Raw genomic sequence first — 18,086 nt, 5'->3', positions numbered from 1 at the left:
GATCGAATTTGGAGCCTGTTTTTTCCCCCAGACACTATATATATTAAGAGCGAGTATATATACCTAGATCCTGAAAGTAAAGACAGTTGTACTAGGAGACTAAAAAATTGAAAGATTGTAAAGATTAAAGAGTACTTATCCTAAACCAAAGGACCAAAGCTACTGTTATTCCGGAGAAACTACAGTACTGCAACTATATTAGATACATTACAAACTATTTCTAACTAATCAACTACCTGCTGTCTTCTGCTGTACGCCTTGCTCGTCTGCATAAGTTTCTAAGCTTGAACAGTCGAACCTGACATGTCATACACAATTTCTGTACCACTTCATGTCTCGCCCTTGTATGCTCCAAAGCTCACCAGCAACATCAATCATTGTCGGTCTCTCAGCTCCTTTCTTTGCCACACATGCCAAGGCAAGCTCTGCAACCTGTTGAATCTCATCCCTACTTGCTTGCTGCACGACCTCATTGTTGATCATTTCCATCATGCAATTCTTCCCCACAGCTGAAACAAAAAGGTCAACCAAGTCTGTTCCATCTCTGGCCATCAAAAGGGGCTGCCTTCTGGTTAATAGTTCCAGCATAACAACCCCAAAGCTATACACATCACACTTGTCTGTCACCTCTTGAGTTTCAATGTGTTCGGGATCAATGTATCCTGGAGTGCCTTTAACTGGCCATCTTTGGGGAGGTTTCCCTGGTGTAATGGACACTGAATAGCAAAAGTTTGATAATGTTCCATGGAATGAATTATCAAGTAGTATACTTTTTGAATTAACATCCCTATGCACCACTGGCTTTGACAAGGCATTATGCATATAGGATAGTGCATAGGCTGTATCAATTGCGATCCTCAAACAATCAGCCCACTTAATACGCTTGCTACACGCAATATCACCATGTAAACACTCAAAAAGGCTTCCATATGATACGAATTCATACACTATCATTGGTACAGCTGTCTCAAGGCAACATCCATATAGTTTCACCATATTGTCATGATTCATCACCATTGCTGTTGACGCAGCAGTCAAAGAGAGATCAACCAGTTCAGGCTTTGGTTCTAGCTCAAGCGCGGTTTCAATGGCAACAAGACGGCCTTCAAGGGTTGCTTTATAGATGGTGCTATGAGCACTAAAGCCAAGAATGGAATCAGGGTCAAAGTTGTCCGTAACCTTTTCGATTTCCCGGCTAGAGAAAATCTTCAGCTGCCCAGCTCCTTTATGTTGGCCTTGGCTAAGTGCAATCTGTTTTTCAAGCAGAATTCCACCATTTTTGATAAAATTTTCCTCCCGTGATTCAAACTTCGACCGTCTCTTGTTCTTGTACTTTGTTTGAGTTTGACCCATCTATATCTTGATGAATAATTCCTTGTTTTAGCCCAAAATTTCAATCACCTCATGAAATCAAATTGCCTGTGAAGCATAAAATATGATCAGCATATTGTAAGTTAACAATACAAAACACAGATGATAGAAATTTGACTCTTGAATAAAAAATTTATGATTATAACTCAACCCGATTATTGACTACAGACGAAATAGTGATCTACCTTTGAAGTTTGAACACATCTATACTTTTTGAAATGAAAAACTCAAAAAATAATCGAGGAATGGATGACAGAAAACTCCTTTTTGGGATAAAATAATCAGTAATAATAGTGAGATCTACCGTTGACTTTATCTACTCTCTTTGGCATTTTATTATCTAACAGGTTTTAGGCAGGATGCAGGACGGCCTACTATTCCATCTGGTCCTTTCATAATTTTTGATTGCTGCAGGCCTGCAGCTCGTTTTATTTAAAATCATATAAACAAATTTGTATTTAGATGTTTTATTTCTAAAATGTTACTTCAGACACTAAATGATTACATGAAATTCTCACATTCAATACATTTTATCAAAGCCACTAGTTCAGACTTCAGAGTGATGTGCAGCCATGGGCCATAATAATGTCATTTTAGATGATACAAAAATTGCAATAATTTTACTCATGGGTTTATTAATCTCAGAGACATCGAAACTCGAGGTCACAGAGAACTGTGACATTCATAGCTATCAGGGTTGGTAAGTTGGGCCGCTCCAGGAGGCCACCCCTTGTGAAACCAGGAAGGCCACAAACCTTAGCTAGATAAACTAAAAAATGCAGGAAAGGGAGAAAGACAGCAAGAGCAGTATTACCAGTTGATGACAGTAAAACAAGGTTTCACAAGGTATATAATCTCATTTTCCAAATAAAATCTGGCAGAAATTGTACAGACATATCACATATGTATACGACGTACTAGATTACTAGACACAAGTTCATTTCTAAACACAACTCTAACATTTAACTACACAAAGTAAATGCTCTGCATGTTTGCTCCATTGGATTGGTAAGCTGTTGCCTTCTGCTGAGTACCTGAATTTTTATACCTTTCTGCATCATTCTTTACAAAGCCTGAATCTTGAATATTTCCTAGTCAAGAAGAAAAACACATACATCCCTTAGCAAATGCCCAATGCATGTGGTCACTGTGGACATGAATACCTATGACCGCTGTGAACCGTGATGCTTACTATTTCTAATAATTCTTGATAACTAATTGTGCTTGATGTGTTCAATCGGGAGGACCAAAAAAATTGATTTTTTAAAGCGAGAAATTAGAACTAGTTTTTCATTCTATAAACCGAAAATGATTGAAGATGTGACCAAAGAGCACATAAAAGGTGAATGGGAAGCATATATAGGCATTAAGAAACATACCAGCCCCATTTTCGGTATTTGAAAAAGATCAACTACGTAAACAGTCCTTTTTTTTTTTTTTTTTTTTGGTTATTAGTTATCTTCAGATACTACTAAAAAACATAAGTCTAGAAAAACAATCAAGTTTACCTTAAACCTGAAAGTAGAGAGTATTACTAGCAGACTAAAAAGTTAAAAGATTGTAAAGAGTATTTATTCTAATCCAAATAAAGGACCAAAACTACCATTCTTCCATAGCAAACTACATATTTTTTGCACCAAATACTAGATAGTAGAAACAAATGTAAGAACAGGATTCTAGAAATGTCAAAATTTACCAGAAATGTCCTCTGCTGTGTGCCTTGCTCGTCTGCATCTTTATTTCTGGGCTTGAACAGTTGAACCAACACAATTTCTGTTCCATTTCATGTCTCATCCTTGTATGCTCCAAAGCTTACCAACAACGTCAATCATTGTCGGTCTCTCAGCTCCTTTCTTTGCCACACATGTCAATGCAAGCTCTGCAACCTGTTGAATCTCATCCCTGCTAGCTTGCTGCAAGACCTCATTATCGATCATCTCCATCATGCAGTTCTTCTCCACATTTGAAACGAACACATCCACCAAGTCTGTGCCACCTTTGGCCATCAGAAGAGGCTGCTTTCTGGTTAATAGCTCTAACATGAAAACGCCAAAGCTGTATACATCACACTTATCTGTTACCTCTTGAGTTTCTATGTATTCAGGATCAATATATCCTGGAGTTCCTTCAACAGGCCATTTTTGGGGAGTCTCCCCTGGAGTAATGGACACTGAATAGCCAAAGTTTGCTAATTTGCCACGGAATGAAGAATCAAGCAGTATACTTAATGACTTGACATCCCTATGCACCACCGGCTTTAATAGGGCATTATGCAGATAGGATAGGGCATAGGCCGTGTCACTAGCAACCCTCAAACAATCAGCCCACTTTATACGCTTGCTAGGTGCAACATCACCATGTAAAGATTGAAAGAGGCCACCATTTGGTAAGTACTCATACACTAGTACTGGTATATATGTCTCGAGGCAACAACCATAGAGTTTTACCATATTGTCATGGTCCATTACCATAGATGTTGAGGCTTCAGTTAAATAAAGATCAATCATTTCGGGATTTGGCTCACTTATATCTAAATGTGGCGGGGCTTTGACAGCTACAATACGATCTTCAAGTGTTGCCTTATATACAGTGCTATAAGAACTGCTGCCAACAATAAGATCAGGGTTATAGCTATCTGTAGCCTTTTCGATTTCCCGGCTAGAGAAAATCTTCAGCTGCCCAGCTCCCTTATGTTGGCCTTGGCTCAGGGCAATTTGTTTCTCAAGCAAAATCCCTCCATTTTTTACAAAATATTCCTCCTTGGATTTAAACTTTGGCTTTCTCTTGTTCTTGTACTTTGTTTGAGTTTGACCCATCTATACCTTGATGAATGCTTCCTTATTTCGGCCCGATTTTTTGCTCAGCTCATGAAATCATATTGCCTGTGAACTGTAAACCCACAAAACACAGATGATTAATTGAGTTACCTTTTTAAGGTTAAAGAATTACACACCATTACAGATGACAAATGAACCACTTTGACTAATCTCTTCTCTTGGACATTTTAACAAACAGGTGGTAGGCGTATAAAAACTAATGAGATACTGTTGGAATTATCCACCTTTACCAATAAAAAAAAAATCTTCCAATGAACAAAACATTGAGCAATTTTATTTGTTCTTGATCTTGCTTATTCTTGTTTCTCTTTGTTGGAATTTGTTTGGAGATAGAGCTTCCTGTACTTGTGCAAATCAATAGAAAGACAATTGCTCTGGGTCAGGGTTACTCCGTCCCTTCCGTAATTAATTGTCACGTTGATGTATACTCAACAAAATTTTAAACTATTATCGCGACAACTAAATCTAAATGCCATAGCTTTAAGATTAAAGCTTTAGCAAAATAAGTAACTAAGAAATACCCAGTAGGTCCGTAATTCAGTATGTTATTGACGAAACTTACCTTTGAGGGCTCTGACTTTCATCTATTTCTGTAGGGCATTTTAACAAACACTTTGTTAGCAACGAATTTATGATTTGACTCAAAAATTATCGAGATATTCTGGGATACAAGCAAAGAATACCAATGACATAAGGGGGGTGCTTTAAAAAATTCTATTGACTGTCATGTCATGTTAAAGATGTTGAAATTTGGATGCCCTGTAAACTAGTTTACTATTCAATGAGTCACCTACCATAATTGATTAATGAGGACACAAGTCCGGCACGATTCCAGCCCGGCCCGGCGGTTCACTTGTGGGCCGTGGCCCGTGAACAAAAAATTGAAATTCGGGTGGCACGGTCGTCGGCCCGCCGGCACGACACAGTCGTGCACTGCCCATGCCCAATTATATAAACTTATTTAAGTTAATTAAATAAGTTTATTTATATCAACTTTTTCAAAAAAAAAGTTTATATAAACTTACACATAAATTATTTATATAAACTTAATTAAATTAAAAAAATATATATTAACATAAACATAAACATAAATCAATAACATTATTTATATAAACTTAAGTTGTTCTAAAAAATATATATATATATATATATATATTAAAAATTTACGGGCTGGCTGACAGCACAGCACTCGCCGACTTGCCGTGGGTTGGGGTATGCCAAAATTTGGCACGGCACAGCATGATGCCCATCTTTAAATGAGGCGATAGAGTTTGTACTTGTATTATAATGCATTATTGTTTAAAAAAAAAAAAAAAAAAAAAGAAGAAGAAGTTTGTTTATTACATACAATGATACAACTATGTAAGAATCACAAGAGATTCAAATTAGGAGATAGAAATTGTTAAAGCTATTACATGACTTAAAAAATATTAATATGATGAGAAAAGAGATAGAGAGAATCATTATCCAAATAAACTAGCGTGTTACTTTTCAAAAAGAAAAAGACAAAAACAAAAAAAGTGTGTACGGTAGTATACATTATATTAAAATAAAACAAACATTCATCATCAATTAGTCAAAGGAGACTTTAGCGTGCCATCCTTTTGTTTACTCAATGCTATGATCTTGCATCAGCCAAAGCTCTCTAACTATTTCAACCATTGTCGGTCTTTGTAGACCTTCCTTTGCCACACATTTCAAAGCAAGTTGGGCAACCCTTTGAATATCATCTCTACTCGCTTGTAGCAAGACCTCACTGTCTATGATCTCCATCATAAGTTTTTTTTCCACCATAGAAACAAACACACTGACCAAGTCTATCCCATTTTCGGCCATAACACAGGGCGCCCTTCTGGTTAGCAGCTCCAACAATAAAACTCCAAAACTATATACATCACATTTATCTGTCACCTCCCGAGTTTCTACATATTCGGGATCAAGATATCCCGGTGTTCCTTTGACAGGCCATCCCTTGGTATTCTCCCCTGGAGTAATGGACACTGAGTAGCCAAAGTTTGCTAGTATGGCACAAAATGAATCATCAAAAAATACACTCACTGATTTAACATTTCTGTGCACCACTGGCTTTGGCAAGGCAGTGTGCATATAAGATAAGGCATAGGCTGTACCAGTTGCAACCCGCAGACGATGAATCCATGTTATAGCACGTTTGTTAGATACTATGTTACTATGTAAATAATAAAAGAGGTTTGCACAAGGTGGAATTTCATAAACTAGTATTGGTATAAAAGTCTCAAGGCAACAACCATACAGTTTTATCATATTGTCATGATTCATCACCATCACTATTGAAGCTGCAGTCAAAGAAAGATCTCTCAGTTCGGGCTTTGGTTCTGGCTCAGACGGGGCTTTGATTGCTACAGCACGATCATCAATGGTTGCTCTATGAAGGATATAATGACCATCAGTGCCAGATAAATGGTCAAGGTTATAGTTGTTTGTAGCCTTTTCAATATCCTTGCTTGAGAAAATCTTCAGTTGCCCAGGTCCCTTACGGTGGCCTCGGCTCAAAGCAACTTGTTTTTCCAACAGAATACCGCCATTTTTAATGAAATACTCCTCCTTTGAATCAAACTTTGGCTTTCTCTTGTTCTTGATCTTGCCTTTTGTTAGAGTTTGCCCCATCTGATGTAAGGGACCTGGATACAATGTTTGACATTGTTTAGCACGACAGACAAATACCTCACGTTTTATACAGAATACTATTGTTTCGTAACTTAAAACATGATTACCAACTATGTTTCTATTATAATGATTACCTTTGACACACAAAATCCCAAGAAAAGAGGATCATACAAGCAGGAGAAACCCAGCAAGATGAACTGACAATTTGGCTGCTGCTCTTTTCATGAAGGGTCTAATTTAACACTGCTCTTTTCACGCAAGTCACACTGGTCTAATCTACTAATGGTTACATGGCTGAATATCTCCAAAGACAGACCACAATTTTGTTAAGGCATATGTATTATTTGAGGAATTGAGGGACAGTTAACTACCATAAATATTGGTTTTTTTTCTTTTTTTTTTTTTTTTTTTGAAACCCTACCATAAATATTGTCTGAAGAGAAAGATTGGCTTACAATTTGAACCAAAGTCAAGCAATTAGTTTCTTTTTACACATCTTTGACATTCCTACACCGAAGAAAGAGAGACAACTGCACGTAATCAGAAATGCTAGATGAATAGACAGCTTGACTCAGCTTATTAAAAAAAATATGGTAACCAAATCAAGAGGTCAACAGTCAACCTACATATTGTTATTATGAGTGGTCAACAGTCAACCTTCTCCTAATGTAATCAAATTATTGTTATTATCAGTGAAGAAGAAATTTAACACAGTGAAGAAGAAAGTAGCAAAGTCACAATTGTTATTATCAGTGGCAGACCTACATAACAGTGATGTGTTAACCAACACCCTTAAATAAGAGGCGGACTCAGCCTGATTGACAAAATTTCGTCAATCAGTAGCTGATGTGGGCCATATACTGTCCTTTTTAGGAGTATTATATTGTATTGTACGGATTTTCGCAACAGTGAGAAATTGGCCGTTAGTAACTGTAAATTTAACGGGTCACATGAAACTTTAACAGGGATTCGAACACCTAGCCATAAAAACCTCATTCTTTACATCATCCCCTGTTTTTCTTCATCACCAAAAAAAAATTAAAACTGGCGGTTGAATTATAAACAGATGGTCCTTCAAATAGAGGAATGAGTCCCAGAATTTCATTCTCTCATGACCTTAAAAACTCAGAAATTGTTCCAATTGAACCCTTAAAATCATATGTTCTCGATTACGATTTCGACTTTTGTGTAATTCGAAAAAGCTCTAATCAAGAACCTATATTAGCCGATGAATTATTTGCAAATGGGATAACTATTCCAATTCAAATCAAGAAAAAAAATATACCCACAATTCAATTTTAAAATCAAAATCATGAACAAGCTTACCGTGATTCGAGGTCGCCAAATCAGATCGCAGAAACCTGGTAATTCCCCGAACTAAATTTACGGGAATCGCTCGGCATCAAAATCTTCCCAATTGATTTGACAAAGAGCGGACTAGTTTAGGGGAATTGGTATCACAATCTTCCTTGTTAATTTGACTGGGAACGAACAATGATTCAAAACGGACGAAAGTAAAAAAAAAAAAAAATCACATTTGGCCTTACACTAACTGGAATTAATCTTCAATTGGTTGGAGAAGATGATTTCGCTCGCTTTGAAGTTGATTACAGTTTACAGGGTTTACAATTTGAGAAGGTAAAGTAAACTCACGGACAACTAACGTCTTGACTCATGAAGCCGTTAGTCAAGAATTTCCCCCGTTAGTCAACAAAAACCCATCAAGTTACCGTTTATATAACTTCAGCATGAATTGACACATTTACCACATACATAAATGTGTAAAAGACGAAAAAACCAGCTGATTTACATGGGATGTAAATCAGGCTGATGGACTTGGAATTCCTCAATTTTGACTGTGTTATAAACTACTATTAAATCACCTGTTGTCTTCTGCTGTACGCCTTGCTCTTCTGCATCTTTATTACGGAGTACTAATCTTGAATCAGGCATGTCATACACAATTTCTGTTGCACCTCATGTCTCGTCCTTGTATGCTCCAAAGCTCAGAAACAACGTCAATCATTGTCGGTCTCTCAGCTCCTTTCTTTGCCACACATGCCAATGCAAGCCCTGCAACCTGTTGAATCTCATCCCTGCTTGCTTGCTGCAAGATCTCCTTGTCGATCATCTCCATCATGCAATTCTGCTCCACATTTGAAACAAACACATCCACCAAGTCTGTACCACGCACGTTTGGCCATCGGAAGAGGCTGCCTTCTGGTCAATAGCTCCAACATAAAAACCCCAAAGCTGTACACATCACATTTATCCGTCACTTCTTGAGTTTCTATGTATTCAGGATCAATATATCCTGGAGTTCCTTCAACAGGCCATTTTCGGGGAGTCTCCCCTGGAGTAATAGGCACTGAATAGCAAAAGTTATCTAATTTGCCGCTGAATGAAGAATCAAGTAGTATACTTGATGACTTGACATCCCTATGCACCACTGGCTTTAACAAGGCATTATGCATAAATGATAGTGCATAAGCGGTATCAGTTGCGACCCTCAAACGATCTGCCCACTTTATACACTTGCTATGTTCAACATAATGCAAACATTGAAAGAGGTCTTCATTTGATAAGTACTCATACACTAGTACTGGTATATATGTCTCGAGGCAACAACCATAGAGTTTAACCATATTGTCATGGTTCATTACCATTGATGTTGAGGCTTCAGTCAAAAAAAGATCAATCAACTTGGGAGTTTGGTGACTTGTAAGTAGATCTGGCGGGGTGGTGACAGCTACAATACGATCTAAAAGTGTTGCTTTATATACGGTGCTATAAGAATTCCTGTTAACAATAAAATCAGGGTTATAGCTATCTGTCGCCTTTTCGATTTCCCGGCTAGAAAAAATCTTCAGCTGCCCAGCTCCCTTATGTTGGCCTTGGCTCAGAGCAATTTGTTTCTCCAGCAAAATTCCTCCATTTTTAATAAAATATTCCTCCTTGGATTCTAAATTTGGCCATTTGTTGTTATTGTACTTTGTTTGAGATTGACCCATCTATACCATAATTAATTAACCCTTCCTTATTTTGGCCCGATTTTTTTTGCTCAGCTTATGAAATCATATTGCTTACCTGTGAACTGTAAACCCACAAAACACAGATGATTAATTGAGTTACCTTTGAAAGGCTTAAGAATTACACGCTATAACTGATGACAATCATGACATATGAAGCCCTTTAACTAATCTATCATTTTGGACATTATAACAAACAGGTGGTACGCATATAAAAACTAATGAGATACAGTTGGAATTTTCCACCATTAACAATGAAAAAAAGTCCTCCCAAGGATAAAGCATGGAACAATTTTATTAGTTCTTGATCTTATTCTTGTTTCTCTTAGTTAGAATTTGTTTGGGGATAGCTTCATGTGCTTGAGTAAATCAATAGAAAGACAATTATGATTTTCTAGATCAGGGTTACTTTGTCCCTTCCGTAATTAGTTGTCACGTTGATATATACTCGTAATATTTTAAACTACTATCGTGACAGCTAAATCCGAATGAACTAGTGATCACTTAAAGATTAAAGCTTTAGAAAAATAATTAATTAACTAAGGAGTACTCAATATGTATTGATGAAACATACCTCTGAGAGCTTTGACTTTCATCTAGACCAACGAACTTATGAGCTCAGAATTTATTGAGATATCTCATTGTTGGGAAAAAAGAACGCTGTAAAGGGCAATAAACAGATGGAATGTAGGCCAAAAATTAATGTAATGCTGTCACGTGAAGAATCACTGCCTTAGAATAAGGAGAGTTTGGAACTCACATAAGCTCAGATCAGCAATGTAAGATGATCAATTTTACTCTTTATGAAGAAAAGCTGTAGTTTACAGCACTGGAAAAACGCTTATTTATAGGGCAAAATCAATAGAAAAGTTGAGAAGAAAGTGGGAGAAAATCTGTCCAAATTGAGTTGGAGACCATTCAAAATTTCAAATAGTTGTAAAATGTTATGACATTCAAATAAACATTAAAATCATGGTAGGACTAGCAACACTGAATATTCTTATACTGAAGAATTCTATTGACAGTCATGTTGAAGATGTTGAAATTTAAATTCCCAATAAATTAATTTTAAATTAATTTACTACTCCCTCCATCCTAAAATTAATTGTCCATTTTTATTGCTACAATACAATCATTGATGGTTGCTGTATAAGGGATATAGTTATTACCATCACGTCCATTGGTGCCAGATATTTAATCAGGGTTATAGTTGTTTGTAGCCATTTCAATATCCTTGCTCGAGAAGATCTTCAGTTGCCTAGCTCCCTCACAGTGGCCTTGGCTCAAAGCTTTCCCAACAAAATACCGCACCATTTATAGTGAAATACTCCTCCTTTGAATCCAACTTTGGCTCTCTTGTTCTCGATTTTGCCTTTTGTTAGAGTTTGCCCCATCCGATGTAAGGGATCTGGATACAATGAAACTTTTGACATTATTTAGCATGACAAATACTTCACATTTGATACAAATATTTCATAACTTTAAACATGATTATCAACCATGTTTTAGAACCAAACTTATTTTTGACACACAATCCCAAGCAAAGAGAATCACCCAAGCAAGATGAATTCACAATTAGGCTGCTCCTCTTTTCATGTAGTCTCTAAATTAACACTGCTCTTTTCATGCAAGTCACGCTATTCTAATCTAATAATTGATTCATGGCTAAAAATCTCCAAAAACAGACCAAAATTTTATTAAGGTATGTATTATTGAGCAACAGTTAACTACCATAAATATTGTCTGAAGAAAAAGATTAGCTTAAAATGATTACATATGAAAACAGCCATTAAGGTTTGAACTAAAATCAACCAGCTAGTTTCTTTTTACACATATTTGACGTTCCCACACTGAAGAATGAGAGACAATTGTCATCAAAAATACTACTCCGTAGATGAATACACAACTTGACTGCTCAGCGCTCAGCTACTGAATAATCTGATACGAGTATCATTTATTCAAAAAGAAGGAATACTGAATGAATGATACAAGTCAAGTGGTCAACTGTCAATCTTCTCCTAATGGAACCAAATTACTAATTTGTATTTTTTTTTTATAGGAAATATTAGGGGAAATTTATCACAGCGAAGAAAAAAAAGTAGCAAAGTCACACTTCTTATTATCAGTGGCAGACCTACATGTAACAGTGATTTGTTATCAGTTAGCAAACAGCCTTGAAACTACTCCGTATATAAATCATACCCAGATCGATTTGACCAGAATACATGTGTATACATTCAGTGAACAGAATTTGTATCCATGCAATAAGATCTGCAAATGTCCAACTTGTGCTGCATACAAAACAAAGTAGAAAATTAATATTCTCTCTGGTTGACGAGCACCAAGTCATAAACTCATAATAAACATTAACACTCAGTAGGTATCTAAGCTTACAAAGTTGTGACAGCTTGACTATTAAAAAGATAAGATAAAGGATAAATAACAACGATTTCATGTATTACTTTAAGATATAAAGTACATAATAAATTATGTCACAAACAATCATTCTGATTAGAAGACTTAAGTGTTAACTAAAACATCCATAAATATAACAATAGTCCTAAATTCTTGATACGTTTAGCAACATCTCAGAGATCCAGTAAAGCCTGCACTTCATGCCAACTGTTAACCATCATAATGGTTGAGCATACGTTTAGAAGACTGGGTGGGATAACAAACATTGCTGCCTTCGGAATGAGTAGCTATAGGTCCATTTCAATCTTGCAGCTCTGGCAATTGATATAAACAAAGCACATTGACCTAAACAAATCAATCCTGAGGCGAACAAGAAAGGTTGAACTGTCAACAAATAGGCATTACTATATCCATGGCCAATTCTTTTGCTATGCATCAGGAAGGATAGAAAAAAATCCCCAGATCTTAATACCTCAAGCATCCAACTCTGATTAATGGCTTCAACTGTGGGCTCTTCCAGTTTCCTGATTCATACAGAAGCTGAGAATGGCACAAGAGATACTCTTGATAGTATGTTCAAATATCCGTCAACTCTTTATCCATACCAACTATAACTTTCACTTTCCCCGAGAAATGCCATCTTTTGAAGCCGGTATACCCAGGGCATGAGCAAACATTCTTTTTGCAGCTCCCATGTTTTCCTCTTTCATACTCATTTCAGAGATGACCAACCCATTTCTTCCACTAGGTCTATGACCACTGCCAGAAGAGTTCCTATCTGATGCCTCCGGTAATAAGATTCCATGAGCAGCAGGGAAACAGTCACCTGCATTATTACCTTCTGCACTAATGCATTCAACAATGTTGTCAGTGCTAACACTGGAGTCAGGGGAGGATTCGTGGCGCAAATCTAAGTCATATTTGATACTTCTTTCAAGGTCATCCACCATAGCTTGCCCATTAGAATGTCTACCATCATAACCTTGGTCCTGATTGCAATGATTAATTCTTTGGCCAAGCGCATGGGCAATCATGCGGCGGGCAACAACAGGAACATTTCTTGGCCTTTGTCTTGCAGCTTCTTTTGCCTGAACTTCGTCCATACCAAATATGCGTTCACGTGCAGCTAGATAAGCTGCTTCTCTCTCAACAAAATTTGGGGCAGAGGGTAAATTCATCTTCAATACTAAAATGAACAGGAAAGGAATTTAATACAAAATCTGATAGAAGTTCCAGAGTCCTAGATATGTTACATGAAACCAGATACTAAAAAAGCGAACAGATACATATAAAATAAAATAAAATAAAATAAATCAATTTAAAAGACAAATGCCAGAAAATAAAGTGCACTAAACACAGAGGGCAACAAGAGAGTAAAAAAACAACTCTAACTAAACAATCACATTTGATTGTATATGCAAAGTCAAGGAAACATGCTGCTACACTTAAAGCTTATGGGCCTATGGCTCCAACTAAACAAACAAGACAAAATTACTTACAAACCTCATATCAACAAGCAAAAAACCAGTCCATATATAATTACTCCCGACAAGAAATAAACAAAGAATCTTATTCAATTCTACTGCAGAAGATGAGATTGTATCACCGACTCATCACTTCATTAATTATGACACAATCATGCAAAAAGGAAAGTGAAATTTCAACCCTCAACTCATCAATTCACAACCAGATCAGGTAAAGTCAGTCAAACTTTATCTCTCTCAAAAACCAAGCAAAGGCTTACAGGCTAAGTCTTAATAATACCACAGTTCAACCATCTTACCTTTCTCCATTTTCAAAGATATATTATTAAGAAACAGCCACACAATTTCATCATTATTACTATGCTTTAGTGAAACAGGATCTCAACTCATTAAGACTAAATGACCTGCAATTACCAGCAGAAATAATATGAATCATATTCAACTGTTAGGAACGTAGGTTATAAGCTAAATCATGTCACAGAAATTCAAATAAAAGATAACTGAAGACCATCTGAAGTGAAATTACCACCAGATAGAACTGCTGATATGACTTATGAGTTATGACTGTTATGAGAGGGATGGACTTCGACCTTAGACAAATAGGTAAATGCTGCTATGGATCAAAGTAATGTTATAAAATAATTATCAATAATCAATTAATGAACCTCTAGAAAAGTGGAAGGGAAAAATTTACCAGTGCACTCATCATCTCTTCTCAATAGTTGGTAAGGCATTGAAGGAGAGTCACATGCACCATATTGCCAGAGAACATCACTAACAAGTATAGAAGGTCTGCGAATTCAAAGATTCTTTCAGCTAAATCAGTATACATCATAGAAGAACCATTGCAACTAAACTTCACAATTAAGTACAACAGAACATGGCAGACATGTAACAACAAACCATTTCAATTTAAGACTTAGATCTACAATGCAAGTGTAGAGTATGCAGGCTCTAAAATAGATAAGCATCCCAACTCATTATTCGTAATTCCTAACCAGTAAAGCCCACACATCAACAAGAGAAAGTAATACCAAAGAAAAGCTTATAATTGAAATCCGAAAAAAAAAACCAAAAAAACCAATGAGTATTTGAAATAACGTAGAACATCACATACATTGATGTCTCCAAGCACTGTTGCAGAACCAAGTGACGATCATTTCCCTCACCTACAGATTCGTGAACAAATCTAGAAAACCAAACAATACATCAGAAAAGAAAAATAACCAGACCAAATAAACAGTACTCGTACAGTCGTACATTATTAATAAATCTTAAGATTCATATCATACCCAAAAATGTCAGCAAGACGGTGTATGATAAGGCGGTTGTATGAACTCATGGGTTCCAGCTCAAGAATCCCACCTGGACTGTAAAAAATAACATTCCGATTACCGATCATGATAATATACTAACTACAACTCTACTACCATACATGCTATACACATCACAACCACATCCCTTTTCCCCCCAATGCCAAACAAAATAATAATCCCTACACGGACATTAATGAAATCATTAAATCTGCTTGCTTCATCATTTAGTAACTTAAAAAGTATGCAAGCTAAAAAGTATGCAAGCACCTTTTACCAAGTGTAAAAATGATTGGTCTCATTAAAAAACAGACTATTTCAAAGTGATAATACACTTGAAGGTATGGCTGCAAAGCCTGCAATTCCATGCCAAAATAAGGGAAAAAGACAGAAGGCTATTGTGTAAAGTAAGTTCAAAATATTAAATGCAAAGATTTATAGGTTATATAATAATGGCAGTCAGCAGTGCCTATAATACAAAGTATTATCATGACCTATACTCCTATGGGGGTGCATGAATCAAGTTGAGAAAAGTGGTCAGCAGGGCATAACGGTGACATAAGTATCGGTAATCGGAATGTAAAAGAAAAAAGTGTTGCTGGATCCCAGTAGCACGAACTTCCATTTATTGTGTTCAATCATCTAAACAATACAAAGAAGTTTATAATATAAACCTCGGATCATCCTGAAGGTAATTAACCAAGGCCTCTTCAACTGCAAGCACAAGATGTCTGCTTGGATAGTTATCTTTTATGAGGGAACCAAGCTCCTCAACCTGTAAGTACGACACAATTAAATTGATGCAAAAGAAGCATAAGCAAATGCAAGCATCATCGAAAGGAATATAGAAATTACTAAAGAATTCGCTAGTTTATTTACTTAAGATGTTAGTCACCGCGAATGCAATTTACATATACTTCACTTCAGAGCCATAAATTTAGAACTTAAACATATGGTCCAAAAACTAGAACCTTGGTCAAAAAAGATCAAAAGAATATCTACTTCAAATTCTACTGTTCAAAGCTTCAAACCAACAAAAATCCAATTAAAATCTAAGTGCGGCACAGACCGACATCATTAATAAAAATGCATGAATGGATTGTGGGTACAACAATAGAGCTGCAATCAACAACTAAATGGCTGACTTACAATTGAGCACACAAAGGGGAGCCAAAAAAAAAAAAAAAAAGCAATTGCAAACTAAAAAGGCCACCAAATTCCCTTATTCTATAATTGGTAAAGATCTTTACTTTCATATTCTCTAGCCTAGGAAACTTGGGAATTATTTGCCAATTGATTTATTAAAAGAGGTCTACTAAACAAGGATTAATCAACAATCAAAGAAAGAAAAGGTCACTAATTTCAGGAAATTACCATTAATCATTGCTAATTGTGAAATTGTTATACCTAAATTCGCAAATTTATCAACAATACAATCAAATTCAAATTCAAATTAGAATGAATCAAAAACAACAGAAAAATTCACAAAACTGATGATAGAGAGAAAGAAAAGGGGAGAGAAAGAGTACCATTGCAAATTGAGTTATACTCATCGTGGAATTCTGCTCAGAAATAATTAGGAGTGAGGATGTTGAATTGGGGAAGAAATTCTGTGGAAGTCGGAAACCCTAAGCTCTGGTTTGTATTGTCGGAAATCGTTCAGTAGATAAAAACCGAATCTGAATTTTGTGGGTGGTTTGACACTTTGACCCTTTCCTATTGAACCGCCAATATCACTGTTGATTTTTTTCTTTTTTCTTTTTCTCCCGGCAAAACGTCAAACATACATTCCCGCAAGGCCGCAATTGCTCCCTTGCTAATTTGCTATTAGGTAGACCACTAGACCGTAGACGTATTCATTAGGCGGGGCAGGGCGGGCCGTGGCCAAATAAATCAGACCATTTTTCGGGCCGGATCAAGCTTCGGACTGAAAATTATGTACCCAAACTAGCCGAGCTAAGCCCCCCCAAAAAAAATTAAAAAACCAGGCAAAAGGCTCAGCAAATTCTGTCAAAAAACGGTTCGGCTCAGTGTGATCAGGCTTAGGATTCTCATTCTCATCCTCATTCCCGCCTAACATTCTCATCCCCATCGCATCTCCATCTTAATCCCCACCCATCGCGGCGGTTTCAAAATTCAAAATCATCCCCTGCCACGACAGGTACAATTTCAAAATCATCCCCATCCCACACCCCCACCTAATCCCCACGACCCCACCCAAGACTCGTTTAATCCCCGCCTCCAAAATACAACATCACTACATATTATAGATTAGAATATTTAGAATGATAATAATAATAATAACAAAAAACATTGTTAATATAATATTTTTAAATTTTTTTAAAAAATATAAGTAAATTGCAATGTATTTTATTTACTTTTTACATAGTTTTTTAAAATAGAATACTACGTAGCATAAAAGTATATATTTTCTCAGTTTTTTTTTATTAAATGCATTATTTTTGTGATGGCAGATTCTTAGGCAATTTTTAGAGTATAGAGAGGTATATATAAAAAATAAAGAGAGCTCATGTAATATGAGAGAGATAGACAGAATTTACTAACTAAAATGAAAAGTAATGCATCTAAATTAAACTTCCATTTATAGAAAGTGATGCATCTACTAAAAAAATGAAGTTAGTACATTTTTTAAAGAATAAATAGATGTGATATGGGGTGAGTACAAAGTGGGGGCGAGCTGGTATAAAGTGGGACGAGTACAACCTAAAATCCACCCCGGCCTATCACTTATAGCGGGTATGGTCTTTATCCTTATCAGCTATCACCCGCCTATAATTTGAAATTTGAATGTTTTTTTTGGAGTTAGACTAACTTTTTCTATAATTTTAAGTTAATGGAATTAAAAAGATTTGATTTTATCAAAATAAAAATTTTATAACTTAGTTCAATTATACAAAAACAAGTATTACGACTTTACGAGTTTTATTTAGATTTGTCAATTCAGATGTCTAGGTGGTCTAGTACGGTTTT

General features: G+C 36.1%; 3 protein-coding genes and 1 pseudogene across 9 annotated transcripts; all 4 read right to left on the bottom strand.

Moving 5' to 3' along the window:
- LOC145605303 (wall-associated receptor kinase 17 pseudogene) lies at positions 1 to 4,928 on the bottom strand (annotated as a pseudogene). Of its 3 annotated transcripts, none has more exons than XR_014105033.1 (3): positions 4,771 to 4,923; positions 3,068 to 4,260; positions 1 to 1,419 (listed from the first exon to the last, which is right to left on the bottom strand). The product of XR_014105033.1 is annotated as a wall-associated receptor kinase 17 pseudogene, transcript variant X2 (transcript). The 3 variants fall into 3 exon arrangements; XR_014105034.1 differs by lacking the exon at positions 1 to 1,419 and adding an exon at positions 2,285 to 2,462 and having other exon boundaries at positions 4,771 to 4,898; XR_014105032.1 differs by having other exon boundaries at positions 3,068 to 4,928.
- A 628-nt stretch (positions 4,929 to 5,556) lies between these two features.
- On the bottom strand, positions 5,557 to 11,186 carry LOC145604685 (wall-associated receptor kinase-like 1). 3 transcript variants are annotated; one of them, XM_081660597.1, is made up of 3 exons: positions 11,053 to 11,186; positions 8,181 to 9,948; positions 5,557 to 6,868 (listed from the first exon to the last, which is right to left on the bottom strand). In XM_081660597.1, exon 3 carries the CDS (start codon positions 6,852 to 6,854, stop codon positions 5,817 to 5,819), a length of 1,038 nt encoding a protein of 345 aa, XP_081516723.1. In that variant the 5' UTR covers positions 6,855 to 6,868; positions 8,181 to 9,948; positions 11,053 to 11,186; the 3' UTR covers positions 5,557 to 5,816. The 3 variants fall into 3 exon arrangements, with proteins under 3 accessions (XP_081516723.1, XP_081516725.1, XP_081516722.1); XM_081660599.1 differs by lacking the exon at positions 11,053 to 11,186 and adding an exon at positions 10,458 to 10,784; XM_081660596.1 differs by lacking the exons at positions 8,181 to 9,948; positions 11,053 to 11,186 and adding an exon at positions 6,989 to 7,455.
- On the bottom strand, positions 8,945 to 9,865 carry LOC145606234 (wall-associated receptor kinase 17-like). The gene has a single exon (XM_081662271.1). The coding sequence runs from the start codon at positions 9,863 to 9,865 to the stop codon at positions 8,945 to 8,947; it is 921 nt and encodes a 306-aa protein (XP_081518397.1).
- Positions 11,187 to 11,210: 24 nt separating the features above from the next.
- On the bottom strand, positions 11,211 to 16,862 carry LOC145604686 (uncharacterized). 2 transcript variants are annotated; one of them, XR_014104952.1, is made up of 8 exons: positions 16,625 to 16,862; positions 15,770 to 15,870; positions 15,075 to 15,152; positions 14,900 to 14,971; positions 14,477 to 14,574; positions 12,771 to 13,484; positions 12,086 to 12,174; positions 11,211 to 11,291 (listed from the first exon to the last, which is right to left on the bottom strand). XR_014104952.1 is itself a non-coding variant. In XM_081660600.1 (6 exons), exons 1-6 carry the CDS (start codon positions 16,646 to 16,648, stop codon positions 12,916 to 12,918), a joined length of 942 nt encoding a protein of 313 aa, XP_081516726.1. In that variant the 5' UTR covers positions 16,649 to 16,862; the 3' UTR covers positions 12,261 to 12,915. The 2 variants fall into 2 exon arrangements, 1 of the variants encoding a protein (XP_081516726.1); XM_081660600.1 differs by lacking the exons at positions 11,211 to 11,291; positions 12,086 to 12,174 and having other exon boundaries at positions 12,261 to 13,484.
- Between the last annotated feature and the right edge of the window lie 1,224 nt (positions 16,863 to 18,086).

The sequence above is a fragment of the Chenopodium album genome, chromosome 22, assembly GCF_948465745.1.
Source record: "Chenopodium album chromosome 22, dcCheAlbu1.1, whole genome shotgun sequence".
NCBI lineage: Eukaryota > Viridiplantae > Streptophyta > Magnoliopsida > Caryophyllales > Amaranthaceae > Chenopodium > Chenopodium album.
Note: the sequence above shows the minus strand (reverse complement) of the source record. Positions and strands in the feature narration are given on the sequence as shown.

What these genes read in the sequence shown, in the direction of transcription:
- LOC145604685 (XM_081660597.1), bottom strand. Translation starts at nt 6,854, where the DNA reads ATGGGGCAAACTCTAACAAAAGGCAAGATCAAGAACAAGAGAAAGCCA.
- LOC145606234 (XM_081662271.1), bottom strand. Translation starts at nt 9,865, where the DNA reads ATGGGTCAATCTCAAACAAAGTACAATAACAACAAATGGCCAAATTTA.
- LOC145604686 (XM_081660600.1), bottom strand. Translation starts at nt 16,648, where the DNA reads ATGAGTATAACTCAATTTGCAATG. An exon ending in CGTCTTGCTGACATTTTTGG is followed by an intron (nt 14,972 to 15,074) that starts GTATGATATGAA and finishes TTGGTTTTCTAG; the next exon opens with ATTTGTTCACGAATCTGTAG. An exon ending in CAGTGCTTGGAGACATCAAT is followed by an intron (nt 14,575 to 14,899) that starts GTATGTGATGTT and finishes TTGAATTCGCAG; the next exon opens with ACCTTCTATACTTGTTAGTG.